Below are 27,695 nucleotides of genomic sequence, written 5' to 3'. Positions count from 1 at the left end.
AGGCATTGCAGTAATCAAGGCAGGAGATGACAAGTGCTTGAACTAGGAGCTGGGCTGCTTGTTGAGTAAGGAAAGGGCAAATCCCTTTGTAGAGGGAGAATCTGCTGGACCAGGTGATTGCTGCAATGCGTCTTCAGGAGTTTAGCGGGTCGTCCAGGGTCACGCCAAGGTTTTTGGCTGACCTGGAGGAGGACATCATGGAACCCTGAATGGTGATCAGAGCGTTGATCGTTGGGGAGCTCTTTACTGGAAAAAAGAGATGCTCAGTCTTCTCCAAAGTTTAACTTTATGATGAAACAATGATGCTAATATTTTATTAACATTATTCATAAGCGTCATTATTATCAAGTGTGTTTTAAAAAACACTAGAAACACTTCATGTTGTCATCTTTGAAATACATGAATAAAGTTAATAAAAGAAAAGAAAACATATATTTAAGAGCAGCACTCTTTGAACTATTGACTCGCAGTTTAAGACAAACTGTGACACGGAGCCTGGTGTCTCCCCTTCTGGCAAAGCATTACCAGTACTACCACAAACAGCACTGTCCCCAAACAGAGCCCATAATGAGCTCTACCATTCAGGTCTTCCTGCACAGCTGAAGAACAACAACAAAAATAAAAAATAAAATCAGAAAACAGTTGATTAAATCTTTCGAATTCCTAGGTAGAAGCACTATGTGGGGTTTCGTTATAACAGCTATACTCTCCATCATCTGTACAGACTGGATTCTGATTACAGATAGAGTCAGACATGAGTAAGCTTAGTAGAGTAAATTCTTACCTCTAACAGTGACATTGTAGACACTAATGATTTTACTGATCCTCTGGTATTTTACTCTGTAAACTCCACTGTCACATGGCATCATTTCTTTCAGCATCAGAGAGCCATTACTGACTGACACTCTTTCCTTGTACTCAGCTTGACAAAGAACTGAAGGTGGCTCCACACTGCAGATCCATGTGTCCTCTGAGTCAGCGGCACTGAACTGTTTAAAGGTCACATTCACTGGACTTGGTATGTACAAATCCAAACTGAGAGTTTCACCAGGTTTTATACTCACTGAGGACTGGTAAACTGTAGAGATTAAAAAATAAGAATCATTATTATATAGGCTTTATTTATGATATAAAGGAAATCCCACTAATAACACACAGATCCATGTCACCGAACATAATCAGTGTGTAGCTACACGTAGAGCCGTGTATTGATAAAAAGGTGAATATGAACATAACTATATGGATATTTTTAATGAAAAGAGATCATAAATATGTCCATTCCTAAGATATGACTCATAATACCACGAGGTTCACATTTGCTATCATGTGATATAAGAGTATATAGGCAGGAGTACTCTTACCGCTAACAGTGACTGTAAAGGCTCCAATGATTTCATTAGTCTCCTCATCACTCACTGTGTACACCCCACTGTCAGACGGCATCATTCCTGTGAGTACTAGAGAGTTATTACTGACTATAACTCTCCCCTTGTACTCAGGGATACAACGAGGTGCTGATGTTGTCGCTATACAGAGCAGAATACTTGCTGAATCATCAGCACTGGTAAAAAACAGAGTCACTGGTTTTCCAGATGATAACTGATTCTGAATGATGAAAGGTTCACCAGGATTCAGTGACAACTGGTGAGCTGTGGGAAGAAATCAAAGATGCGCTTCATCAGAAATATGAAACCATTTAGATGAACTTAACATGTTTATAATAATAACGTGAGCAATATTGTTGGCTATAAGTGGCCTAATTCCATATGTCTGAACACACTCAGCACATGACATGTCTCTTCATCACGTTGGTTCTATTTAAGATTCATACATGCAAAGACTTTTGAGTCACTGGTCATACCCCTTAGCACAACTGAAAATGTGACTTTTATCATATCAGCAATTTATGTAATGGGAAATCTATGACACAGACCTCTAGCCATCAGTAATTTCTTTCACTTCTACTCAGAGACAGAAAGACACCAGGGCCTGTTGCTGTTGCAAACTAGACAGTGAGCATAATTTTTTTTGTTTGTATACGTTTCTGATCAAAAACAACTGATAATATAGAACGCATCTCATGCCGTAGGAGAAATTGTGGTACATAGAATTGATCTTTGCGATTTTGATACTGCACCTGAAGCAGTGACAGTGGGAACTTCCAGAAGGGGACAAACTTGGGGAGAAGAAAACAATGGCTAAGTTAACTTTATGACTTCATGACTGTTAAGAATATTTTCTTGAAAGTCAGCAAAATAATTGCAAATGTCATTATCAAATTCAAAATGCAGTTAATGCTATATTTTAATTAATTATTCATTATACACACACACATATATGTATATATGTGTGTATGTATGTATATATATATGTGTGTGTGTGTGTGTGTGTGTGTGTGTGTGTGTGTGTGTGTGAGTGTATGTGTATATATATTACCCAAGAAAAATACAAAAGGTCCAGTTTGAATGAAGCTGCTAAAAAAATACATTACTGCAGGGATCTCAGTCTTCAGCTGATCTGTATACAGTAAGAAATGAATGGAAAGGAAGATGTGAAGAGTTTCTCCATTATTGCACCATGCAGAGCTAGGTAAGCTTTAGGTAAGCAGTTATGGCATTTATCAACATGACAGATTGCAATCTATCTGAAATGGACCCGTGACTCCTGTCATGGTAGTAGTAGAACACAAAAATAAGATTTGGGCGCTTACCAGATAACTAAAATTCCTCCAGCACCATATATGTCAGTGAAATAACCTCAAAGTAGCAGGTTCACCTGATTCACCTGCACCATAAAGCTTACAATTCTGACAAGAAACAGTGAGCACCGCCCTCACAACCATTTTTCTAATTTGTAACGGATAACTTTGTGTCATCGCTTGCTTAAATCTGAATAAGAGCCTCTGCTGAAAGAATGCATGCATATAGCCTACGCCCTACGCCAGAGGTGAAACGTGCGTGTTCTAGCGCACATTCCTAATTTGCAAACATCGCATCGCTCTAATGAGACTCGGTCCGATTCGACGCTCTTAAATACCGCTTCGGTTGTTACACATTGGACTGGACATACTCATCATTTTAGCAAAGGCGAAGCTAAATATGTAGTTTATAGTTTAAACTTTCCTTCCCCCTCTCTCATACGGTTGCACCCGCCAGTTGCCTTTGAGCTGAGACAGAGTAAAAGAAAAATGTAATGTTGCATTGAGATGGCGAATGATTACCCGATCTGCAGCACTGTACAATTTTGTGCCCCTTAATGTTATCACTCTTAAGCAAATTATTCTAAAACTCTCTTGTTTTAACTCAATGTTAACTATAGAATTAAGTGTTATATCAATACATTACACTGAGATATGTATAAAGCAACAATGAATCAGTTTCCAAGTGCTGTTCATACTTAATACCTATAGGGAGAAGGTCCATTTATGTTGCTTGGTACACTGCACATCCCCATGTCTGATTTCCTCAGCTGCATAATACTTCAACAACTCATTCAAGAAACCTCATATACTTACCTTAGTTGTGTCTCCCATACCACGTCAAGATACGTCGTATAGTTGCCTTTAAGTTGTTTGTTGGCAGACAGGCTCCTACATTTATGAACACACATTTCTATTGCCGGCAAAGTTCGGCTTGCTTCCTCCATCTGACACACCTCTCTGCACGTAGAAGACAGACCCATCTCAACTCGATCCACACTACCTCCTTTCTTTCATTCCCCCTTTTGTGTTTCAGCAGGCAGCTCTCTCTTTCTCTCTCTCTCTGTCTCTCTCTCTCTCACACACACACACACACACACACACACACACACACATACACAGTTCTGTATTATGCATGCAGACTTTGTTCCTCTCTCATCTCCTTACTTCATCTCCTCACTTACTAAGTCACTGTCAGTCAGTGTATGAGAATGCTGCACTGAGTAACTGGTCAAAGTCTGATGTGTTTGTTACATCCACAATTATCAAATAGTCTACAGTGGGGGGAGGCAGGTCTCCCAAATGACAAAAAGTGGCTCAGGAACATTCAGTTAGGAAACATCCATCTAAGGAAACTTCACTTTAAACCCATATGATAGTTTGATATATTGGTTTGTCTCCTGTTAGGGTGGCGTGAATAGTGGGGTAATATAACATTTGATCCAGACACTCAGGAAGTATGGAAAAATTTAATGAGCAAAATTCTGAGGTAGCTTGTGATTAACCACTGATTGAGAAGGGGTGGAACCAGTAGTAGGTAAATCGTAGGTCCTGCGCTGTCAAGCCACAGCCATGGGGCTTTTTCCATGTCTTACAAAGACAATAATCTTATCAAATTATGAGGAAGGTTTAGGGGATTTTACCTCAAGGTGGTTTGGACATGGAAACACAACTGAAATATTTCATAAAGTCTTGTTCTGCTGTTGTTCAGATCATCCACAGTATGGGAGTTTATTTAAGGATTAAACCAGTAAAGATATCAGAGTAGACAGTTAGACCTGCACTTTCAGAATTCATTTTTAAAAGTCTATCATTTTTTGAGTAAACAGTGAACAGAAGATATTGTGTTCGTGAAGTGATGGTGACACTGTGGACCTGAGTCACAGAACTTCACAATCATTTAAAAAAAAATCAGTGATACAGAATTGTGATAAATTACTATACGGGCCTATACTGATTTTAAATTGTACTCTTCTATTAAATTGTTCACTTGGCACCCTGCGCTCAGGCTGCACGTTGATGATGTTCTCTAACGTATCCTACTGCGTCGAAACTACGCATACAATACTATGAGAACGCGAATCTGGAGTACAGCAGTTTTGTGGACCAAGAATTGTTGGAGTTAGGAAATTTAAAAGTCGTGGACAAACATGCCACTAAAAAAAGCAGTTATTGTTCCAGGGAATGGAGCAGGGAATGTCGAACAGTGTAACTGGTACGGATGGGCGAATAAACAGATAAATAAGGTACAATTCAGCTATCGTTTGTAACTTGTACGGATACTGAACCCTGCCATAGCATTTCACGTTTTTACAACAGATGGGGAGCTCTAGCATTGTGTGCCGCTTGAATGCCTTATTGTAATATCAATAAAATAGGAATCTCATTACGCATTTTGAGCATTTAACAGTATTCTCAGTGCCATACCTACTTATGGCTTATGTGCAACACGCATTTCCTTAAGATCCTGTTAAATGTTTCTGACCTGCGACGTTTTCCTCTTAGATCCCAGATATGACATGCCTGCTTAAAAACATGCCAGACCCAGGTAAATCGAAGAGTTGAGCCACATAATTCCAGTTATTGATTTTCCAGAGAAGTATTTTATACTCGGCCTTGATGTAATAAATAAACATTTTTGTGCTGTTTCGTTACTTATTATCGTCGTAACTATTATAACAGTGACTGCCAGAGAGAGTATTTGGCTACCTTTTATGGAGAAGGAGTTGCAATGTGATGAAGAGACAGTCATCATCGGCCACAGTTCTGGCGCTGCAGCTGCCATGAGGTACGTCAACGGACAACCCAATTTCTTTAATAACTCAGAGAATTTTGAAAGGCTACAGCATTAAAGAGCATGTCAGCCCTCCAACAGTAATTGTGGAGACCTTTGATGTATCACAGGGCTGAGCTTATGGCTGCTAAGAAATTTAGAGAGAGTAGATGCGTAGATGTAAAATGTTCCTTTTTTTTGCCTTTGGGTCTAGGTATGCTGAAACACACAAAGTGTTTGCGATCATCCTCGTAGGTGCATACATTTCAGATTTGGGAGACGAGAATGAAAGGGAGAGTGGTAAGTTTCTCGTTTCATCTCTCACTGTTAGAATAAAGATTTAATCAACTTGCCATTTACCAGAGCAGGGACTATCAACTCCAAATCATTGATTACAGTTGTGAGAATCATAATTACATCTCAGTTAAAGCGTGAAAGTAACTCTTGTTCAGTGAGCCCTCATTCTTCTCACTGCTGCTGCCCTTCAGGTTATTTCAGTCGACCATGGGAGTGGGAGAAAATCAGACAGAACGTTGGACACATAGTTCAGTTTGGATCCACTGATGACCCCTTCCTTCCCTGGAAAGAACAGAAGGCAGTTGCAGATGGACTACAGGCAGAGCTACATAAATATTCAGACAGAGGACATTTCCAGAACACACACTTTCAGGAGCTGATTGATGCGGTGCAGAAGTTAAAAACAGCAGACTAAGGATGACACAAGGACTGAAACTTCCAGATCATTTCTCGCAGCAATGGACTTGGGCATTCTATTAAATGATCATGAAACAACAATGATATAATATGCTTGAATGTCTTTTTTTTTTTTTAAAGTTGCTTACAAACATTATTTGAAATATAATCCAAAGGTGTACTTCCATTCTAGCACAGTTTTACTTTCCAATATTGGTGCCAAATGATTTTTGCTGTAGCATCTGACATTCACATTGTATTCACAGCAATGCAAACCCTTTTATTTTAGTTGTTGTTATGGTTATATCAAATTGTGAGATTAACATTAAAGTAAATGCAAAAGAAATGACAATGGTAGAGCCAAACATAAGTGTTTAATTAACTGTTATGCAACAAAAATACTTCATCACAAAAAAATGCTTTACTGTCTTAACTGTTTCAACAAAGGACCTCAATTAAAACGGGAATGATTCTTGACTCTCCTGATGTGCTGAACGTATTTAGTTGTAAACATCAGTGCTGTGTGAATGATTGAATAAGATACTGAGTAAGAAATTGGTGCATATACAAATTACATTACATATACAATATTACATCCAATTCTTGGATCTAAAAATTATTATTGTGAGTGCCTTTGCAAGCACCTTTGCAGAAACAGGCCATCTGTGAAAAGTACTGCCCATATACACAAGCATAATCCAACTGTACAGTAGGCTGCTGAAGACAGTGCATGAACAATTGGGTAAACTACTTCTTAAATCATTCCATTTCAAATAAACCACTAATCATGAAGCTATTACTGTTCAGTATAAATAAAAACATCTACAGTTGCATCGACGGCTGCAAAAATAGAAGACGCTTTCTCCACAGAGAAAAAAAACATTGTTTTTCCATTCAAAAGTCTAGCCATTCTGACATGTACACACAATTAGATGGTGAAATCTCTCCCCCTTCATGACAATCATCAAAAACCTAAAAGAGAGACATAAAATGAGTAGGGTGTTTTCCAAAGTGAATGAACTTTAAATGTGCTCCTGCTCCGAGAGAAGAATGATCATCCGTAGTAAGGGTATGTAAATTTCATGTTCCAAATTTTGCTTAAAAAAAGAGAACATTTAGTAACTGAATTAATTACAGGAGTGTTGACAAAACCCTGGACGTTGTCTACTAAACAACCGAAAGAAACCTCTCTGTTTTCTTTTTTTTTGTTTGTTTGTTTTTTGTTTTTGTTTTTTTTTAATTTTATGTCACTACAATTTCTTAGGACTTGGCTTTGGTAAAAACCTGATTCTCCCTTGGCCCACAGAAGGGTGCTTACCGGGCACAGTCCACAGGGTGTTTTTACCAGGCCTGTGGGCTGAATGATGGGGTTGACACCTCTGTACAACTTCATCTGCCCATCCACACTTCCTACAGTGCCCTCCTTGGCAGCAATGATGGTCATCTCCACCTTGCCATCATAGATTAATGTATTTAGGATGGTCTCAATATCCTCCATGGAGAGATCCACCTACAGAAAGAGAGCATATCTGTAACATTTATAGGTCTTACTATTGGATCATATCACTTTTACTGTCTTTAAGCCTTCATTATTCTCAAAAAAAAGGAATGGCACAAAATAGCACCTGACAAAATAAAATGGTCCATTATGTTGAGCTTACCTTGCTAATGCCAAGCTCACAGATATATTTCCACACTTCATGTGATGTAGCAAAAGAACTGTTTCTCTGTACCATAGGACTCTGTTTACTGTCCCTTGCTGCTTCTGCCTAAACGAGAATGAAATTAGACACAAATAAAAACTGATGTCAAGTCTCACCATCTGTACATTACACACACAATGAATGAGAATGACTGCTTTTCTCAAAAAAAAAAAAATTGCCTGCTGAGATCTCTCACCTTGCTCTGTAAGAATTTGAAACATTGCTGGTTGAGGACCTCCACAAACTCAGACTCAAAGTCCTGGTCACTGTACCAGGCTCCTCCAGTCACAGAGCGGTCAGGCTGGAGGTTATAGAGCATGTAGACTTTCTTTTTTGATGCCTGAGAAAAAGAAAGCATAAAGAACAAGAGCACACACTTTATTTCAATACGAAATTACCCATCAAGGAATTCAAATGAATTTACTATTAGTAACTAGACTAGATATGTCTTTTGGTACCATTCTGTGACATAAATCATTTGTGGAAGGAAGTGGTATCTACTCACTGCTACAGACTTTACTGCTTTAATAAGCTTTTTGCTCTCTAGATTCTTCAGAATTTTGTTGATCTCTGTCAGCGGCAGGTTACTCTTGAATCTGATGTCTCTACTCCAGATCCCTATTTCAAAACACAAATCAACAATCATCAAATTTTACTCTCTACTGATCATATCCAAAGCATCATTGATGGCTAGTATAATTTTGATACCTTTATTTCCAGCATCTTCAATGATCTGGTAAACAAGCTTCTCTTGATTGTCTGAGCCTTTCATTTTACTTTGAGAGAAAAACATACTTAATGTGAAATGAAGAAGACAGCTGTAAAACTGGATTTGAATGGTTATGTCTGAATGCCATTTACCTGGCTTTCTGTGCATCTTTCAATCGATACAAAAGACCCGTGCTGTTTCTCAGGAGGTCCAGCTGACCCTAAGGACACGAAAACACACATTACATGACCGCACACTGTGTGACAGATTGATTGCAGTTTTCAGGGCACAAGGTGATGATTGCAGTGCCATGTACAGTACAGGATTTCAGCTGGAAAATTCAAAGTCAGTTTTGATCACAAGTGTCTTACCACAGACAGCAGTCTGTTAATGGCCATGGCCCTCTGTTGAGCCTCCACGTGAGGCATATCATTCTGAATGACTTGGTCAGTGATGCCATGTGGGAACTGTTGACAGAGTTCCTTTATCCTACATGGAGAGAGTGACAAAACATTTCAACAACAGGCATTACAATGTAAGCGTACTATCTAAAAAGTAACACAAACAGTCACGAGCATGCCGGCAGCAAGGTCGGAATTCAGACAAATGATTGTACTTATGTGTCCATAAAAACTAATGCTCGAAATTTTTAAACACAGTGTCTATTCACTGCTTGAAGTTGCTTGAAGTTGGCAACCTTTCGTTAGCTGAACTGGGGCCAGGCTACCACGCCAGAAAGCTATCTGAGCTCACCTGTTTTCAATGTCCACCGGATCTGTTGACTCTTTTTTAACTTTAACCTCTGTCATTGTTGTTGCATAAGGGTTTAATGTAAAAATACGCACTATAAAATTCTTAGGCACTGAGGTTGCTCAGCAATTCACGGCATTTGCGAATCGGCGACAACAGAATCCCTACACGCCAGATTGGGTCCTTCTTCCGAAAGTCCCCTGTAGTTCTGTACAGTTTAGTCAAGCAGAGATATCGCCTGTTTAAAATTTTACTTTATGTTTTATACTTTCTATGTTTTTCATTATATCATGGTGCTAAAATGTACAAAAATTTATATATGTGCAATATGCAAACTGACTGCAAAATATGACAATTAAGAAATGTTATGATAAATAAATGGCGTGTCAGTTACCATTCATTTAACGTAAACCATATTGTTCTAACCAACTTTAAAAATATGTTGGATTGGGGTGGGGGTAAGGAGAGTTTATACTAGTTATCATAAATACAGCTGTCCTTTATGCATAATCAGAATATTTATACACGTACGCCTGAGAAACATGCGTTTATTGTGATTGCTGCCATTGGATTGAATGGTTGCTAAGGCGTGTGGGATCCACCAATAGAGTAACTGAAGCAAAGTTGATGGTTGCAGCGTAGCTGGATTCGCAGGGGTCTTTCTGGTAGTGTTCTGTATTGATTTCTTATTGTTATTTGATCATTTACAATTGTTTATTCGTTCTTCGTTCAAGCAAATCAACATGAATTGCATTTCTGCTAATAGTTACCAAGACTCAGAAAGTTTTTTACGATGTGGTCGTTTGCAGTACTAGCCTAACGGTATACCGTTCGTTTAAAATGCTATTCTGCAGTCATCCTGGATTCTGCAGCACTTAATATTATTTTGTTTCTAATAAAATACCTGTCACATATATTTTTTTCTATAACGGGCGCTTTCATTTCACGATTAACTGTCTCGAGGTAACTGTAAAGTTGCTTTTTTAATAATGCATTTTTTTTTTTCTGTAGTCACGAGTGTCAAAGCAAACATGACCGCTGGTTGTGTTGTTGTGCCTCTCATAATACCCATTCGCGTGCCTCCCCCTGGCAAAGCTAAGCACGAGATAGACACCGGGACACCAATAGAGATAAAATCAGGTACTTATTGCAGTTGTTGTCCGTCGGATTTATACCTTCCAATGTAAGTTCAGTGGCGACTGTCAGACACAATGTTAATCAACTTAAAAACTAATTTAATAAATCATTTTCTTCCCCTAGATACTCCAGATGTCACTATTTACTACACTTTGGATGGTAGTAAACCCGATGTGCAGAAAAGACCGGGATATGGAGACAACAGCACTGTGAAATATTGTGGACCAATAAAATTGCCCGTTGGCAAAGTGTTAGTTAAAGCCGTGGCTGTCACCAGGTAATAAATTCAAAAGAATACAGACAATAGTTACCAAAGAAGTAGAACCTTTGAGTGTATATAGAAGTTCTCCCCACGACTCACCTGTCTTCAGAGGATGTGTGTGTTAATGATGCCACACAAACACAAGGAGTTGTATGTCCTTTTCTTTCCCTTCTTCTGTCCTTTTTTCTTTCCAGCGATGGCAGAGAGAGTGCTGTAGTCACTAAGATATTTCTCGTGGAAAGCAAGCTTTCAGATGAGCCAGAGTCCCTACAAGACAACCAAGAGGAGCAAAATGCCTCTAAACAGGTCAAATTCAATGTCTTACCATAATGCTATTTTGCAATAAATTGCACATTGTAGCAGATTTCCAGATTAAATTAATCTGAAATTCCACTCTGCATCGCTTAAACTTTGACAGGAGGGAAACCAGTCTAGCAAGAAGAATGGCCTTGGAGAGCTCTCATTGAAATATCAAGGTACTTGTGGATGCATTTAGTATGTTCAGTTAAAATATGAAGAACAGAAATTAAGGTGATGCTATTAACTCACCTTGAATATTAGAAGGCATGAGGAATTATCGATCAGCATGATCTGACTGAAGTCAGAAAACAGTGTTTGTAATGAATATTTTTATCTGTTGCTCTTATTAGTAAAGAACCAAGACAATGACTCCAAAAGGTCTCCCAAGGTTCCTCGTTTTCTCAGAAATCGTTTGGGTCCTGTGCACTCCTCCTCTCTGCTCCTGTCCAGTCAACACTCTAACACCCTGGTACATTTTCTAACAGTTATGGCACATATTGATAAATATAAATATGTATTTATGCAGAACTTTACCTGTACTTTTATTTCTACCTCCATTGTTTCTCATGTAGAATGCAGACATGTTGAACAGCTTCTTGAAAAATCTGAAGAGTACACAGATATCCAGGATTCAAAGAGAGACCGACTTCTTAAGGTGACACTATTCAGAATCACGTGCATGTGTATATATAGAGAGAGAGGTACAGAAAAATCAACATAGAAATGCCTCAGTAATGTTCTTGATGCCTTACAACTCTAAAGGTGTACCAAGTGTTTGAGTCATCGACCTTCTGACCCCTTTGCTCGTTTCTGCCTTCACTGTGGTGCCCCAGTGGCTCCAATCCCAGGACAGAGACTGCCACCTACTGAGGGAGGACAGGTATTACAATAAAATTAAGATTTTTTTTTTTTAATGTGCCCAATTTGTTGATTGCCTGGTTTATTCTTATTTAAGTAAATGTGTTTAGACAATGTAAACTGTTTACCCTTATAAAGCTGCCAATATTTTGTGTGTGCTTGTCTCTGAGATGGGCTTGTGTATGCACTGTAAGACCATGGTGCCAATGAACACAGCTTTATGTGTGGTCTGTGAGGCTTCCATAGCCCCTCAGCTTGAGCCTCAAGCCAGTTTACGACTTCAGGTAAATACAGTTAACCATTCACCTCCTGATTTGCAGTGAAGCGTTAGTTATAGTAATGATAATAATTATAGTACAAAAAATTGGTGCCATAGAACTACTTGGAAAGATGTAAACATGCTATATTTAAGACCAAATCTTGCATTAAACTATTTTCTAAAATAGAGTGTCAGTTTTTTCTTGTGTGAAACTATAAAATATTTCGTGTGATGTGTTTAGGTTTTCCATCTGGCCTTTTTTTTTCAGGACAAGCTGATCTGTCACTCATGTGGAACAGGAAATCCTGCACATATAGCATGTTGTGTGACCTGTGAAGCCAAACTGCCACAACCAGCCACTGTAAGGATGTTAAATTTATAACAGTTGTATTCAGTTGTATTACTTTATGATGTATTTTATCTTAATTTGACACAAATATACTTGACCGCATTTTCTATGTTATCATTGTTATTTGAAAATTTGAAAAAGGAGACACTGGGTGTGACAAACTTTCAAATTTTCCATTTGAATTCTTTAGCCTGTGTTGAGTGGAGAGAGTGCCCCTCCCTTGCCTAACATGGAGGGCAAAATGGTTTCCTGCTCCAAATGCAAAAGAGTCAATCACTCAGATGCCCGCTTTTGTGACTGGTGTGGCACTAAGGTGAGTGGTCAACTCAGAATCTTCTCATGACTTAAGTATGTGGAGCACTTTGAACATGTGAAACAACTCATCCAGTATATGTGTTTCTCTCACAGCCAGGCCACACTACAAGGTTCCTTACCTGCTCTCAGTGTGGGGCTAACAGCCACCCCTATGCTAATTTCTGCGGTTCTTGTGGGGTTTTTCTGGAAGGCCCACCCAGGCTGCAGAGTCCCACCAGGCATGCCTCATTAACAGAGGGCTCCGTGGAGCCAAACCAGGTACTTTGTGTTACTAGCAGCCAGGAATAAGGTCAAAGACGCTTATTCTTTCAGTCAGTTTTTTTGTTCTGTCTTGCATAATACCATTTGTCATAACATAACATGACATATTCTATCTATCCATCTATCTATCTATCTATTTATCTATCTATCTATCTCTTCCTCTCTCTGGGAAGTCATCTGTTCAGGGTGCCACCTGGCAGGCAGTGCCAGTGTCTGTGGTACCCTCTGTGGCGTCATCAGCGCGGCCAGTGTGTTTAGACCAGCAGACTCAGACAGTGGGGCTTTTCTACCCGTCCAGCACTGAACTGTTGAAGAAGAGCCAACAAATAGTCAAGGAGTTGAGCAAACAGGAACAAATGAGGGACAGGAAACCCCTTCTCACAGCCATTAGCCCAGGAAAAGGCACTCACACAACTTTTCTTCTCAGTATAACTTTGGTTGTTGGTCTGTTTTTTGTCTCAAGCTTTTTACTACCTGGTGTCTGAAATATTTTCATTATGTCACTTTCTTAAGGTTACTGGAGGAAACAGCTGGATCACATTTGTGCCCATCTACGCAGCTACACTCAGAACAACATGGAGTTCAGAGCTCTGATAGGAGAGCCACGGATGGGCAGGGTACCTCTATTTCAACCATTTGTTTAGAGCACCTTTGTCAGCGTTCCATATCAAGTTCATTGGGACAGGTGTGAAATTGACTGGTTTTTGTATACATTGTGTGCATCCAATAGATGGTCTCTGCAGTCATTCAAGAAGACAACTATGAAGTCAGTCTTAGGATCAATTTTGTGTCTGCTGCATCAGAAAGGCCTAAGGTATAAAAATATTCTCTAACTGTAATCAATGGTAGACTGTGTTTAGGTTATTGTTTAGATTATGGTATTAGGTAGCACAAGATAGATAGATACATACATACATACATACATACATATGCACATATGCGTATACTGATAGCTGAATGACTATGTACAGGCACTCATGAACATACACAGCTGAAGCAGAACTTTGATAAAATCATTCACTCATTTAATATTTTGTTTTTCTTCAGTCTGCTGAGGGAGGGCATGTGAAGAGAACTCCAGTACACCCAGAGAGTCAGAACCTGAGCAGTGTGACTGAAGGTAGAGCTAGTCTGTCAGCCAGTCAGACCAGCCTTGGTAAGGAGGGGACCAGTCTGCACATACTGTGGGGCAGCTGGATTCACACACATTTATTCATATGGGCTGAAATGCTCTACTGTGTCATATAACACCCCAGTTTTACCTGCTAGTGTTTGAATTCTGTACGCACGATCTTGTCTGTACAGTGAATGGAAGCAGTATTACAGTATCCAGAAGGAATATCAAGGAGCAGAAAACAGTGGAAAGGCAGCCAGTCAGTATCAGCCTCTCCAAGCTCACAATGCACAACAGTTTTAAACTCCCATGACAATGAATCACTGCTCTATAGGAATAGTACACAGCTTCCAAAAATGTATTGTATTAATGATGTGACTCCAAAACAGTATGTCTTTTCTTACATAGAAAAATTCTTATTTTATTTCACTGCCAGCCATCCAAAGACACTCAGCTTTTGCGTGAAGTGGGACCAGAGGGGAAGGGAAGACTCTTCGTGGTGCAGCAGTTACTGGATGAGGTGAGATAAGTGTGTCACAACAACCTGCTTTGCTGATCTCTCCTATGGCAGATTGTACCAGTGAATAGACTAACCACCAGGTCTGAATATGTATTAACTCCTGTGCTCTGTTTGTGGATTACACTGTACAGTAAACATGTGAATGGATGAACTGCCAGTCTGAATTATGTAGAAACTCTTGTACTCTGTATTTTTGTTAGGGTGCCAACCCCTGTTGCCAGGACAGTGATGGGCACACCGCCCTCGCTGTAGCAGTGATGAACGGGCATCATGAGGTCATTCCTGTGCTGGTCCAGAGAGGTGGAGACATAAACCAGCAGTCTGGACCGTAAGTGTGGCCATTCTTCTCCCTCTCTATTAATAAAACCAGGCTTTTAGGTAAAAGATGCATAATTTGGAGCATGAATATTTCACACTGAATTACAGAAGTGATACATGATGTTCAGATTGATCTTCTTGACGTCTTACAGGTTAAATAACACAGCTCTGCATGAAGCAGCAGCTCTTGGCAGTAAAGGCTTGAAATGTGTGGAGACACTGCTGGGGTAAGAACCCATCTGTTTTACATTCTCCAGATTAGGATCAGGTAATCCGCAGAACTGCGCTTAGAGTAGACTGCTGATTCCTCAGATCTAACTCTTCAAACGAGTGATTAGGTAGGGAAGGCGTCATTTCATACAGCGTCCATGTTGATACAGCTGATTGTCTTTGGTTCACTATCTTTCTTGAAAATGCATGTTATGAGTGAACTGGTTACAAATCCGACAATGGAAACTTGTGGTATGTACAAACATGAGTACATAATTTCTGACAAAGAGCCACTCTCTTGGTAATGTTTTGAATCCATATTTTGTTCATTTCAGATGTAATGCAAGTATGAGGAAGAAGAATGGCAGAGGGCAGACAGCATATGATGTGGCAGTGGGTTCAGACTGTGGCCCTTTGGTCTCTCTCATAGCTGCTAAGATGGGACAGGGCATGCTGGACAGGATGACTCAGCCCAGGAGCCCAACAAGCCTGGATGTGTTTTGACCATACAGTACTTTTCTACTGAATCAGGAGTGACACTTTGCCTCTGGTATATTTGTCTGTTGACGTTTCCATGAATATCCATCTTACTAAGAGAACATGTTCCTCTGGTGCAAATCAAAGTGGAAAGAGATGGAATTGTTGCCTTACCTAATTAACATACACATTTCCCTCATGTGAATATTTAATTTCTTAAATGGACTGATGTTTTCAAAATGATTATGAGTTTAAGATCAGTAGGATAATGTTTGCAAAGAGTTTGACCACAATTAAAATCTTGAATTATCAATTTTGGTCAATGTTTTACATAAGTGGGGTTTTAGGTGACTTTTGGTACCAAGAGAAAAATGTGAATCCAACACAATATATTAGTTTTTTTTTTTTTTTTTTCAATGACCGGTGGCAGGTAAGAACTACAAGTTGATTTACAGGAATGTGCAAAATGTGAGCATTTAAAAAAAAAAACTCATAAAAATACACATCTGTTTTCAAATATGAAAAACCCTGATTAATACACAACCAAGGTGAGTAGGACTGTAATACAATGACACATCATACAATGCCCAGTGTTGGAAAAAAAAAAATAATAACCTGACAAAACTGACCTTTCCCTTTGGTTCATGCCCTACAACATCTCTGTATGGAGTAACATCTCCTGTGACACATTGATATATGAAAATCCGTCTCATCATTAATGACACACACACACACAACGAAGTCAAAACGTACATTCAGATGACATCACAGACGTACACGTACACCTTCTGTCCAAGTCTCAACCGAGTATGTTTTACTTCATGAAGCTTTACTGCGTGAGCTGGGAGGATGTCGTTTCCAGGGGGGGGTACACGTCTTTGATTTTTCTCCCGGTTCCATCTCTGCCATTAACGTCGTAACCGCAGGAAGAAAGCGTGTCGGCACTCTTTGCTGTCCACGGGGTAGTACTTATCATAGAAGTCCAGGATGTACTCCTCAGTTTTAAAGCCAAACTTCTGGTACAGGAGCATGGCTGGGTTGCTGGCTGAGACATGAAGTGTCACATCCTTCCCCATACAGGTCTGTGAGATGTGGCATAGAGAGTGTTACACCTTTCACTGAACAAGACCTGAGGTGCATGTCAGACTAATTAATACTTTGGTTTAAGATGATGATTACTGCGCGCGCGTGTGTGTGTGTGTGTGTGAGGGAGAGAGAGCATGCTCCTAATCTTATACCTGAATGAGGTGGTATATCATGAAAGTGGCAATGCCTGCTCTCCTCCACTCTGGATGCACCAGCAGAAAGGAGATATACGCCTCGTTATACTTCACGTCTGGCACCATGAAACCGAAGCCAATGACCACTTTCTTATACAGCACCACCACACTGAAGTCCGGATACTGGAGACACTCAGAAAGATCAATACCTGTCAGCCATGGAACACAGAGACACAACGAGTCAGTTTCTGTAGTCAAAGTATAGAACAACCATCTGAACATTTTCATTTTTATTCTATTTTTGGTTTATGTCCTTATCTCCAGTTTGTTCCGCGACGTTTATTGTGGTGGTCTTCCAATTCAAATGCATCATGTATGTGACTTTCAGTTTGAGCAGTGCTTTATAATGGCATCATTGTATGTGTATTTACAAATTAAAATCATACGATTCATACCGGGCCAGAAGATGTCATGGCACATGGAATTGACTGATGGGATGTGGTTGGGGCGGACGTAGCAGTAGTCGATGGGGGCGTCTGGTTCAGGGACCCAGTTGGGGTTGTTTCTGTGAGGGTACGCCTTGATCTCTGCCAGCAGGTTAAGCTTTAGAGGCTTGGTCTCATAGTCTCTCCTGAAGACAGGCATTCAAAAACATACAATCACACCTGTTTCGTGTTTCTACAACACGTTTGTATGTTCATTACATTGATGTAACTGGAAAACACCAAGAACTTGGTAAGGAACATCAAGGACACATGTAGGTGGGTCCATCTGAACACGGAGCCGGTGTACCTGATGAAAGGCTTGAGTATGCGGGAGGTATATGGACTCTTAATGCCCTGGTCCAGATAGGCATCTGAACCCATGAGCCTGTGCCAGAAGGACACAGTGGGCTGGTAGTATCCTTTCCTCGTGGAAACTGCTGTCTGAAAGAAAAAAAAAAAAAAAAGAATTCAGCAATAAAACACCTGACATAAATGTTAGCTCTAAATACGATTCTAGCATGAAGTGTTTTATACATGCATGCTAGTTTCTACATAGTATTCCTAAAAAACACACAATTCAACTTAAGTCTTCTATGACTCTGAAGGATCATTCAGTGACAATTACACGGTAAGCTCTTCCTTGCTTTTGCATCTTAAAGTATGAAAAATGGTGGATCCTTAAACTGAACCTACTCATAATGTTGCGTCCGCAGTTTTCTCCCATGTCCTTACCTGGAAGCGGTCGAGGATGCGCATGTCCTGACTGGTGGTGCGGTATTTCCCTGCTCCAGGTCCCCCGAGGCTGGCAAGTCCTACCTCCTGTGCCCCGTAAACCCCTCCCACCAGGCTGAGAGTAGCGCTGACCGCCTGGTCCAGGTCCAGGAGGGGAAGGCCTCGCTCTCTCTTGGCCTGTCTGACCAGCAGTTTTCTGTGTAGGCGCTTGGCCTGCGGGGTGACTGCCAAGGCTTGGGGGCAGGCCTCCAGACGTCTCAGCAGAACCCTCTCCTCGTACAGGCTGAGAAAGGAGTACTGAGGCGCGGAGACTGCCGACGAGGCTTCCCCTTTCTCCTGGAGGCCTTTCTTCCGTTCTCCGCCGCGCCCGCGGCTCATGACGGCCGAGCCTTCGTCCTGTCCCTGCGGACCCGCCTCATCTTCGTCTTCCTCGCCGTCTCTGACTCCCGCATCCTCGTCCTCGCTCTCCATTTCCTGTTTTATGTGCTCAGTCAGGCGGAGCTTCTTCCGCATGATCAGGGCGCCGGTGGCCAGGGGCATGCTGGGAGGTGGGATATACTCAATACCAGGGTCAATGACACCCTCTCCATCCAGCTCTTCATCATCTACACAACAAACATAAAATAATCATATCAATCAGCCATACACATATCGAAATAATGTCAAAACAGCGAATTCACACAGTGGTTAGTTGAAAACAACATAACAGGTAACAGAGTAGTCTCCTTGAAAGAAGGTAGAAACAGTTATAAAATCCCATTTGCCGATTCAGAACATCTTACCGTGGAACAGGGCCTGAGGGGGCATGACATCAGGTATGAGATCTGCCTCTGACAAGAGGCTGGGTGTGGCTGAGTGAGAGGCAGGAGTGCCTGGTGCAGAGAAGTCCGGAGAAGGGGAAGGAGAGGGGCTGGTGAGGGGGGTTCGGTCGGACGAGCTGAGGGAGGAGAAATCGATGACCTCGCCTTTCTCTAGCACCAGGTCCGGCCGGCGACCGCGGCCGGCAAGCTTCACGGGCGTGGAGGAGGTGCTCCGGTCCAGGAAACCGGCTGCCTCCTTCTGGGCCCGCCGGATATCTTTCGCTTCCTGCGTACGGGAGCGCTTCTCTTTGAGCTGCATTGCACTCTCGACTGGGTTCCTGGCCCCACGCTTACGCAGACCCTCCACTGTGATTATGGGGTCCAATGAGGGCTTTGAGGAAGCTGAGAGATTAAGTCATATTTACTATCAGCGAAATCACTTTTATCATCATTTTAAGTCTAGGTTAATAAGACTAGCTAAGTTTAAGTTAATTTTTTAAGTCTGCTTTCACTGTAAGTGTATTTAACTGTGGGCTGGTTTACATTTAATTCAATGCATTCAGACCTGTATTGTAATGTAGTATTCAAAGACATGCCAACAGGAATTATGTTTTAAAACACAAAGTAGTGACTTTAATATCAACATTCAGTAAACTGAGAGCCACTCATTATACCCCCACGATGACTGCTACCTTTGGACTTTAGTGAAGCCACAGAATTCTTGTCCCCCTCCGGACGCAGTCTTGGGGGACGATTTTGAACAAGCTTCCACCAACCAGGCTCCCCAAATTCCTGTGCTCCTGAGCGGAAAAAAGTAGGGCTCCCAACAGAGAGACAACCAGCAACTGTGCTCCACCACGTGGAAGTCTTCTTCCTGCACAAATTAATACGGAAACAGATCAATCCATTGGTTCAATACATAAACAAATGTGACGTAATATCACAGAAAATCATTTCAGTATGAATGAATGAGCTAAAAAACTGTGGAAGATTAAAACAAAAAATCCAACTCAAAGACGTGTTGAATTTGGAGCGGTAAAATACCTTGACCTGTAAAACCAAAGTTGGAGTTTGAGCTAGTCTTTCCAGATAACTCTTTTCCCTCACCTAGATCCAAGTAGGAATGTCCAGTGTCTGCTGATAAAGGCACAGATATCCTCTTTCCATCTGAAGTAGCCCTGCCGTCCAGTACCCTCCAGAGACAGGTTATACATGGCCAACATAACAACCTACAAAACAGGTATCACAAAGAAAGCATGGGATTTATATATCTTTTGCGGCTTACAAAAAGCAAAAGAGTTACATGAGCATCTATTTCATACATGTCTTTATATGATAAAAGTTCTGTACTAGCAACAGAAATACACAGGTAATGGGTTGTTTTTGAATATGCACCATTGTCAAACGTTATGAGCAAATACTTATCGTATGTGACATAAGGAGACTCCTCTGAAATATCTGCTAGGGGTAAATCTTTCGCTCTTTGACTTAAGCAGCTGTGGATTGTAAAGCACCTGCAGGGTCAAAGTAATGTGCCTGAGTACCTGCTGCCAGGTAAGTCTCATTCTTTCAAAGGTTTCCTTCCCGTCTTCTGAACAGTCATAGCAAGTGAATTTGAAGAAGTTGTCTCCTTTCAGGTAACTGGGTTGCTCTCCTCTAAGCTGTGCTGCATGACGGGAATGGAAAAGAAAAAAAAAATGCTCTGAGACTACATATTCTTCTTCTGTCTTTATTGGAACAGAGTGCAACAAAAGAAAATCAGTTCATATCAGCAGGACCACTCAACAGCATCTGTTCATCACCTTAACACACGACTTTAAATATATATTTAAATTATGCTGTGACATAACATATACTTTTGTATCATGCCAATATATATTGACTGACAGGTGATGTCAGCCATGGGCAGTTCATCCACTTCAACCAAGAATGGCCCATCTTCTCACCGGAGGGAATCCACTTGTGACACTTGTCACAGTAGAAAGACATGTCCTCATTCCAGCTGCTCTCTCCATCGTCACCCACGTCACTGTTCAGCGAGTCTCCGCTCTGGTCGTGGGAAAGGTCGACTGATGCCTGGTCCTCCGACTCCACGATGAGCAGTGTCTCGCCTTCCACCTCCCCCTCTTCAAGCCCCTCCGACGCAGAAGTGCACATGGCCTCTTCATCCTGCTGTCCTGATAGGCTCCGTTGGTCCCCACCACCATCCATGTCTGACCCTATGCAGCAGAGGTTGATTTACATTAAAAGAGAGTCAGAGATACAGAGAACTTAATGCCAGAGGAAATGAGGCAAATCAGTAAAATAAATAAGAGTTATTAATTAAAAGGATATATGATGAGACACAGTTAGATGACAAGTGCACAGCTAGAGGCTGTGTAGGAAATGTCCGTGCCATTCAGCCAGTAAGTTCATTGTAAGTAGATACAAAACAAACTGCATTTTGGAATTTGAATACCTAATTTATGCACCTATACACAAGGGTCCCCAGCATTGTTTTTTTGGTCAGCTTAACCCCTTAAAACCAAACAAATTTCCTAAAGCACCACCTTGAGATTCAATCTGACATTGACGTTTCAATAACAGTCTCATGAACCCCTAGGGGTTCGCCAACCCTGGTTGAAAACCCCCTCCCTAACACTGTCAGTATTCATTCACTCTCTTCTGTCTGCACTGAATGTATTTCCGGATACTTCCACGGGGTTGCACTAGCAGTTATAACTGTTGTTTAACCTCTTCAGGTTGACAGTTTAGGACCTCTGTGCTCCCGCTGTTGCCTCGGCCTCTCTTCGGTCCCGTTCAGCCTCCAACTGCTTGGTCAATATGATTTGTTCCTCGAGAACCCTCAGATTTTCTCTTTTCCTCTCTAAACGTTCCAAGTCTCGAACAACTCCTTCGTGAAGTCTCTGCAGTCATGTGAACGAAAACGAAAAGAAATGTTATTATTCAAAGTTTAACTAAGCAGACAACTGGATGCATGTTTACACTAAACGCGCTGTCCGTTTTAACCTAATTCATTTCACACTGTCACCTGATAAAATATGTTTATCCAAAACGACCAGATGGCGTCATTATGTGACATTATTTGCAACGAGCCTTCAATTAGTACATCATAAACTTAATAACGATATCATTTGTTTTTCTTGGTATCCAAACAAAGATTTAATTGTTCATACAATCGTTGATTTGATTAATTATTCTGAGAATAAGTTTAGCTCACGAAAACACCCTAGGTTTATGCAGCTCGCACGCTTATGTTCACACGTTCTAATGTTTGGAGGCTATCCAGACAGCTAGCTTTTACGCTAAGCAAACAATTAAGCTAACCATGAAATATTCACCTGTCTGTCCCAGTTTTGCTTGATATGCACACCTGCCACGGTGCTGACAGTCAGTACCACAGATATTCCAAGAACTACTTTGGAGGATGTAGACATAGTTCTAAGACATTACTTTGAATTTGACTGCTACAACTTGCTAAGTAAGGACGTTTTGGTAACAACAGGACCAAGGCTAGCAGCACACTTCCAAAGTGTGTCATCACTAGACAATGTAGTAGATTACCGAGTCTGGAGATGACGATTGCATCGAGCTATCCGTTCGAACACAATTGCAAAGAGTAAAATTTCCGGGCATCTGCTTTCTTTCAAAATGAGAGTTCGAGGGAAGATTTGCTGAAAGGATAAGCTTTTCTTGTGCCAGTTTGATGTTCACCTTTGAAACCCATGTTAAGTCACCTGTTTGTTTTCTTTAGGTTAATCCTCTTGATTAATACTGCTGTAATAATATAAATGATCTTCAACCGTTTTCTTAATTCACTGTAACACTGAGTCTACATTCAAGGTCTAATATTCAGTACAGATGTTGTAGCGAGACAGACTCATGACAGACTGTTTCCACTAACAGCAAACACACTGTCACAGAGCATATGTGTGAATTGTAACATTTGTTATTGTTTTTGTAGTTGCTGTTGTTTGAGAGAGAGAGAGAGAGAGAGAGAGAGAGAGAGAGAGAGAGAGAGAGAGAGAGAGAGAGAGAGAGAGAGAGAGAGAGAGAGAGAGGGGGAGACATGAAACCAAATAGAGAGCAGATGTTCTGTTGCCTTAAAGGACAGTGTAATCTTCCAAAAAATATTAGAAAACTGAGTATTACCAGTTTTGTTTGTTTGATTGTTTTCAAAAACACTTTTTTGGAGAAGACCATAGTTTTTGAAAATCATTGTCACTGTTGTTGGTTTCAAATTGCTAAGCATGACTCATAACTCCTTTGGATTGACACAAATACATGCACTGAAGCAACTTTTCTCAGCATTCATTTAGGTCATTTAGATTCAGATCAGGGCCAGATTAAAAATTGAGTTGATGACAAGGCAATGAGTTTTTATATAGTCTCTCGGGTTTTCTTATGCAACAATAAAAGCGATACAGAAACATAATTCATTTTTTTTGTCATCTGTTGAAGTTTCTAGCCAACAGATTTCTGATTAACTTGTATTTCTTTTACTCAAAACTGAGCATTCTTTGCTATGCTTTTATGAAATAACATCAAAGGGATGTACTTAAACAATTGCAGAAAATGCCCTTTTCACTCAGTATTTTCAGGGGCAACAACATTTAAATGACTTACCAACAGGATAGGTCTCTAAACCCCATTTGTTTTCCCTTTCAAAATAACAACTCTTGATTAAGAGTGTGTGACAACACCCAGTTTAAACATATGCAGCTGTTAATTTCTATTGCAAAAAAAAAAAAAAAATGCTGTGTGTATGGGCACCATTTTTGAAGTGTGCTTTTTCAGGGGCCTCTGTCCTTATCATATGTGTCTCTATGGGTGCTCAGTAACCACAAGAGTTTCCTTCTCTGCACATTTATGTAACATTCCATTGCATAACAATGGACATAAAGAACAGCCAAGACAACCCATTTTTAGCCTTCTGCCCTCTATACGTCGTAACTCGCACGTAATTGTTTACGCTCCTGGCAAAACTAACAAGCTCACTTCTCGACATGAACTGAGCTTGAAAAGATGAGGGCAAGAAACACATTATAGTTGTGTTTCCGTCACTGTCTCACTGTGTGTGTGATTTCACATATGAATGGGTCGGTAATGTATCCCTCAACTCCCTCCCTCTCTCTCTCCCTCCCTCCTTCCATCCACCCTCTCCTGAACCACAAGTGTGGAGGTCTTCTCAGCACAGTACAAAATGTTCTGAGGCACAGTTCAACTACATGAGCAGGCATTTTGTACGTTTTCCTTTGTGAATATTTGCACAAATGTATTTGCCAGCGTGCTATAATTCATACTCAGACATGAAGATTTTTTTTAGTCTCATAAGATGGGGCGTCCACCTTGACAATGTTTAGGCTGAATATACATTTTAATTTTGTTTATGAATATTTATTAATAATAATTGATGGGCTTTGTTTAGTACTTAACTTAATTCTTCATGTGTTGGGGCTTGAGCTATCATTCTGATTTATGTTTGATACAGATCATTATGAACATCTGTCCTGCTTTGTTCTACCCCTGCCTTTGAGGCATATCATTAGAGGGGGTTGTGTGATGACATTCTCCTTGTCAGTGACAGCTAAAGCAAACAGCAGGATTTCCCAAAAGCTGTATCTTACCCCTCCTCCATTGCTTGTTTAACTTCTGTGAACATGTGTGGCGTTTTCCAAGGGCTGAAACATAAGTTATACGTGTAGATGCTTACACAGATACTCTCTCAGATATGTAGAGCGTGTTATCCAAATAAATTTGAAATTCACATTCTTCCCACATTTGCAAAATATCTGTACCCATTGGCAGATTAACAGGCAAAGGAATATGTGTAACTGTGTAATATGTGTAATATGTCCACTCAAAATAACAAGCTATAATTTCTTTATTTCCCCGTTTGATCTGAAAAAACAAAAAGGAAAAACAACTATCCTCAACTTTTGCAAAGAAACATTTTTAGGATATAATGGGACATAAAGTCTAAACATGTGACCACCATTCCAGTTGTATGTGTCAATCACCTCATTTGCATGATGTTTTTAGACATGTATTGATAACGCTTTCATCAAAGAAAGCTCTTTGAATCATTAAAGACTGAAAATCAAGAGCTCGATGGGATTTATCTACACTCAACTCTTCTTAGTGACCATGTCAAGCACGAGACTGTTTGAGGGTGGAGAGTAACGTTCCACAACTTTGTTTGTTTTTTTATACTCCTCCCAAACCCAGAACCTCTCCTAATGAGAGCTAGCACGTCCACACAGGACCTGCCGGCGGTGGGGAGGAGGACCAAGCTGTGTCAACGCACGCTGCACAAAGACAACTCTGTGTGCTTGGCTGCTGTTTAGATCTCGCGGGGCAATGTGTGTGAGAGCTCCTGGTGTGCTGTTAATATCTGTCAGTGTTGACATTGCATGTTTGTAAACCCTAATGTCCCTTGTACACTGCTATTACTGGCAAACCGGGTGTCATTTGATTGCACCTATGATTGGTCCTTTTCCTGTATTCCATGTATTATTACCTCCACATTAATAGTATCAGTGGTAATGTGGAACATGTAGGTCACAAATGTATGATACTGCAAAAATAAAAAGATAAATAAATAGGAGGGACATTGGCTACTGTTGTAGAATCTGTTTATGGTTTAATAAATGAGTGGTGGAAAACAGTCAATCATTGCCTCTCCCCTAATCAAGAGGGCAGAGTTGTACTAACATAGAGCTATCAACAACCGCTGGTGATTGCTGGAGTCTAATCTGGCCTCTCAGTATCTCCTCAGATAAAATGGGGCACAAGCATCTTCGCTGATAGAAAAAAGAAATAGATAAATAAGACACAAAAATGTAAAGCAGTGGTTCCACTTTACTAGCTTTTTTTTTTTTCGTACTCTATACATTCACTGACATGTACATTGACCCAATTGCGTAACAAAAATGCACCTGTTTGCATTTGACTTTTAACTCCCAAGATGAAAAAAGAAAGATAATGTGGACAGTTTTGCAACTCCTATATCTATCTTTTTTAATCTCCCTTTTGTTTGTTCTGTTAATAATCAGCCATTGTTTTTGTTAAAAGAACAATTTCAAAAATATTTTAGGCGGTTGTGGACAGTTTCTCAGCCTGGGATTAAATCTTATTCTAGAGTAAATTCCAGAGTAAATTCTAGAGTTAATTCTGAATAATATATTTCTATGAGACAAATCAGCTTTGACTTTAGTCTCTTTGCAAATGTACTCAATAAACACTGTTGAAATATAGTCTCACATCTTGAATACGACCTCCACCCTTGAGGGTTTCTAATAAAATAGTAGTAGTGTAATCTTACTGTTAGTAGCTCAGTTACTGAAAATCTGAGCTGCAAATTATGTAACTGTAGGCACACAGAAATGAGAAGTCAAATGCTCGCTCTCTCTCTCTCTCTCTCTCTCTGCTCTCTCTGCTCTCTGTTCGCATACTGTCCTCAACTCCCAGTGATCCACAGGCCAGTGCAGGCCAGCGAACCAGTGTAATATCCAAACATGATCCAATCCCAAACGTTAATGTCTGAAAGAAGGAAAAGCAGGCAAGAGGATCAGATAAATTCTCTTCATTTTCATTCTGTAACATTTTGTAACACTCACTCAAAATGAACAAGTAACATTTTTGGTTTTGTTCACTCCTCAAGTTACTTCCTTCTTCATTTTACACAAATCTTTCCGTGGGCCTTTTTAGAAAGGAGAGAAAACTCCAACAGTAATTAAATATTAAAGCATTCACTTCCAAGTTGCTGCTTGACCTGCTACCAGTGCGTTGCCCTTATGTATATGCTTCATACTGTGCCTTCAGCGTGCCGTGTATGAGAGATATGTTACATTGCCCTGTGCTACACATTGCCCATTTTGCTGTAATTTACTCTGCCTCTTAATCTTCAAGAGAAAATCCCTGCTAGAGTAAATGGCTGTGTTGAATGAGGATGATAATGATTAACCAGTGCCAGGATTTGTCGTAGTCTCTTGCCAAACATGTGTTTGTCAAGCATTTAGGAAGCAAACACACGTCAAGGATGTGTGAGTATGTGTGTTCTCCTGTGAATTTCGGAAAACAGTCTGTGGAGTTCCACCTGAGTAAACGTCCATCCCTAATCCCATCAGGTAGCCAATGCGAATACCTTGATCCTCTCAGTCATGACTTTATATTGCTTACTATTTACCAGTCCTGCCATTTGACAAACTATAAACCTCGTGGGTGAATCAGCACAACAAAAGCAGTCCTATTGTGATTGCGTCTCACCTGTGAGCTGACAAAGTAAAGAGTATTTAACTCTTTAACTATTTATTTAAATTTTTTAACTCTAATAAATAAGAAAGTGTATTTTATAAAAACAAAAAAACATTTCACGTTTTGTGAGCGTATATTGAAAGAAAGAAATAGCTAGAAAATAATATTTAAAATATTAACAGCTTTTTACCACAGTTTGTAAATTCAAATTCATGGACCATATAATATGGCGTTGTTGATATTGCTGTAGAATTTTCGAATACAGTTAAGACCAACAGCAATTTAATTCACAAAGCTTATGTTTATTTCGGGTAGCAATTTGCATCGACTCTCCCCAGAGTCGTTAAACCATGCTCAGCCATGCAATCAAGTCGTCACATGAACTACAAGTCCCAGGACAAAATCAAAACTTCAGTTTCAGTGACATTTCTTTTTCAACATACTCTCAACTCCTGGCGGAGACTAATCGCGATGCGGTTGGTTTAAAGGTCGATGA

General features: G+C 40.3%; 5 protein-coding genes across 5 annotated transcripts; 2 read left to right on the top strand and 3 right to left on the bottom strand.

The window, feature by feature from the left end:
• Positions 1 to 3,305: 3,305 nt before the first annotated feature.
• Positions 3,306 to 15,733, top strand: dzank1 (double zinc ribbon and ankyrin repeat domains 1). The gene is made up of 22 exons (XM_030772090.1): positions 3,306 to 3,361; positions 5,686 to 5,771; positions 10,338 to 10,466; positions 10,587 to 10,740; positions 10,920 to 11,043; positions 11,147 to 11,201; positions 11,388 to 11,494; positions 11,598 to 11,680; positions 11,788 to 11,905; positions 12,054 to 12,167; positions 12,411 to 12,503; positions 12,682 to 12,804; positions 12,900 to 13,064; positions 13,241 to 13,469; positions 13,581 to 13,684; positions 13,798 to 13,881; positions 14,115 to 14,223; positions 14,373 to 14,440; positions 14,618 to 14,701; positions 14,902 to 15,029; positions 15,172 to 15,246; positions 15,565 to 15,733. The coding sequence occupies exons 1-22, from the start codon at positions 3,306 to 3,308 to the stop codon at positions 15,731 to 15,733; spliced, it is 2,457 nt and encodes an 818-aa protein (XP_030627950.1).
• Positions 4,792 to 6,430, top strand: rbbp9 (retinoblastoma binding protein 9). The gene is made up of 5 exons (XM_030770816.1): positions 4,792 to 4,944; positions 5,204 to 5,246; positions 5,381 to 5,486; positions 5,686 to 5,771; positions 5,960 to 6,430. The coding sequence occupies exons 1-5, from the start codon at positions 4,849 to 4,851 to the stop codon at positions 6,181 to 6,183; spliced, it is 555 nt and encodes a 184-aa protein (XP_030626676.1). The 5' UTR covers positions 4,792 to 4,848; the 3' UTR covers positions 6,184 to 6,430.
• polr3f (polymerase (RNA) III (DNA directed) polypeptide F) lies at positions 6,985 to 9,464 on the bottom strand. The gene is made up of 9 exons (XM_030770815.1): positions 9,330 to 9,464; positions 8,948 to 9,065; positions 8,729 to 8,796; positions 8,576 to 8,643; positions 8,373 to 8,485; positions 8,064 to 8,207; positions 7,826 to 7,933; positions 7,483 to 7,674; positions 6,985 to 7,136 (listed from the first exon to the last, which is right to left on the bottom strand). Exons 1-9 carry the CDS (start codon positions 9,383 to 9,385, stop codon positions 7,059 to 7,061), a joined length of 945 nt encoding a protein of 314 aa, XP_030626675.1. The 5' UTR covers positions 9,386 to 9,464; the 3' UTR covers positions 6,985 to 7,058.
• Positions 15,734 to 16,330: 597 nt separating the features above from the next.
• kat14 (lysine acetyltransferase 14) lies at positions 16,331 to 21,158 on the bottom strand. Its single transcript, XM_030771216.1, has 10 exons — positions 20,890 to 21,158; positions 20,488 to 20,609; positions 20,051 to 20,172; positions 19,636 to 19,817; positions 18,926 to 19,345; positions 18,144 to 18,748; positions 17,719 to 17,852; positions 17,382 to 17,557; positions 16,945 to 17,135; positions 16,331 to 16,788 (listed from the first exon to the last, which is right to left on the bottom strand). The coding sequence occupies exons 1-10, from the start codon at positions 21,152 to 21,154 to the stop codon at positions 16,615 to 16,617; spliced, it is 2,391 nt and encodes a 796-aa protein (XP_030627076.1). The 5' UTR covers positions 21,155 to 21,158; the 3' UTR covers positions 16,331 to 16,614.
• A 523-nt stretch (positions 21,159 to 21,681) lies between these two features.
• pet117 (PET117 cytochrome c oxidase chaperone) lies at positions 21,682 to 22,465 on the bottom strand. The gene is made up of 2 exons (XM_030771218.1): positions 22,285 to 22,465; positions 21,682 to 21,849 (listed from the first exon to the last, which is right to left on the bottom strand). Exons 1-2 carry the CDS (start codon positions 22,378 to 22,380, stop codon positions 21,694 to 21,696), a joined length of 252 nt encoding a protein of 83 aa, XP_030627078.1. The 5' UTR covers positions 22,381 to 22,465; the 3' UTR covers positions 21,682 to 21,693.
• Between the last annotated feature and the right edge of the window lie 5,230 nt (positions 22,466 to 27,695).

Source organism: Chanos chanos, chromosome 4, assembly GCF_902362185.1.
Source record: "Chanos chanos chromosome 4, fChaCha1.1, whole genome shotgun sequence".
Classification (NCBI taxonomy): domain Eukaryota; kingdom Metazoa; phylum Chordata; class Actinopteri; order Gonorynchiformes; family Chanidae; genus Chanos; species Chanos chanos.
The sequence above is the reverse complement of the archived record's forward strand: the minus strand, read 5'-3'. Positions and strand labels throughout refer to the sequence as shown.

Bases quoted from the DNA above. Each gene is read 5' to 3' on its own strand.
- dzank1 (XM_030772090.1), top strand. From the start codon at position 3,306: ATGTTAACTATAGAATTAAGTGTTATATCAATACATTACACTGAGATA. The intron at 5,772-10,337 runs GTAAGTTTCTCG...TTTTTTCTGTAG, and splicing joins CGAGAATGAAAGGGAGAGTG to TCACGAGTGTCAAAGCAAAC. The intron at 13,065-13,240 runs GTACTTTGTGTT...CTCTCTGGGAAG, and splicing joins GCTCCGTGGAGCCAAACCAG to TCATCTGTTCAGGGTGCCAC.
- rbbp9 (XM_030770816.1), top strand. From the start codon at position 4,849: ATGCCACTAAAAAAAGCAGTTATTGTTCCAGGGAATGGAGCAGGGAAT. The intron at 4,945-5,203 runs GTACAATTCAGC...TTTTCCTCTTAG, and splicing joins CGAATAAACAGATAAATAAG to ATCCCAGATATGACATGCCT. The intron at 5,247-5,380 runs GTAAATCGAAGA...CTATTATAACAG, and splicing joins TAAAAACATGCCAGACCCAG to TGACTGCCAGAGAGAGTATT.
- pet117 (XM_030771218.1), bottom strand. From the start codon at position 22,380: ATGTCTACATCCTCCAAAGTAGTTCTTGGAATATCTGTGGTACTGACT. The intron at 21,850-22,284 runs GTGAATATTTCA...ACATGACTGCAG, and splicing joins AGCAAAACTGGGACAGACAG to AGACTTCACGAAGGAGTTGT.
- kat14 (XM_030771216.1), bottom strand. From the start codon at position 21,154: ATGGATGGTGGTGGGGACCAACGGAGCCTATCAGGACAGCAGGATGAA. The intron at 19,346-19,635 runs GTAGCAGTCATC...TTAATCTCTCAG, and splicing joins GGCTTCACTAAAGTCCAAAG to CTTCCTCAAAGCCCTCATTG. The intron at 17,558-17,718 runs GTACACCGGCTC...GCCTGTCTTCAG, and splicing joins ATACTCAAGCCTTTCATCAG to GAGAGACTATGAGACCAAGC.
- polr3f (XM_030770815.1), bottom strand. From the start codon at position 9,385: ATGACAGAGGTTAAAGTTAAAAAAGAGTCAACAGATCCGGTGGACATT. The intron at 9,066-9,329 runs GTGAGCTCAGAT...CTCTCCATGTAG, and splicing joins CCGGTGGACATTGAAAACAG to GATAAAGGAACTCTGTCAAC. The intron at 8,486-8,575 runs GTATCAAAATTA...GTTTTGAAATAG, and splicing joins TGAAGATGCTGGAAATAAAG to GGATCTGGAGTAGAGACATC.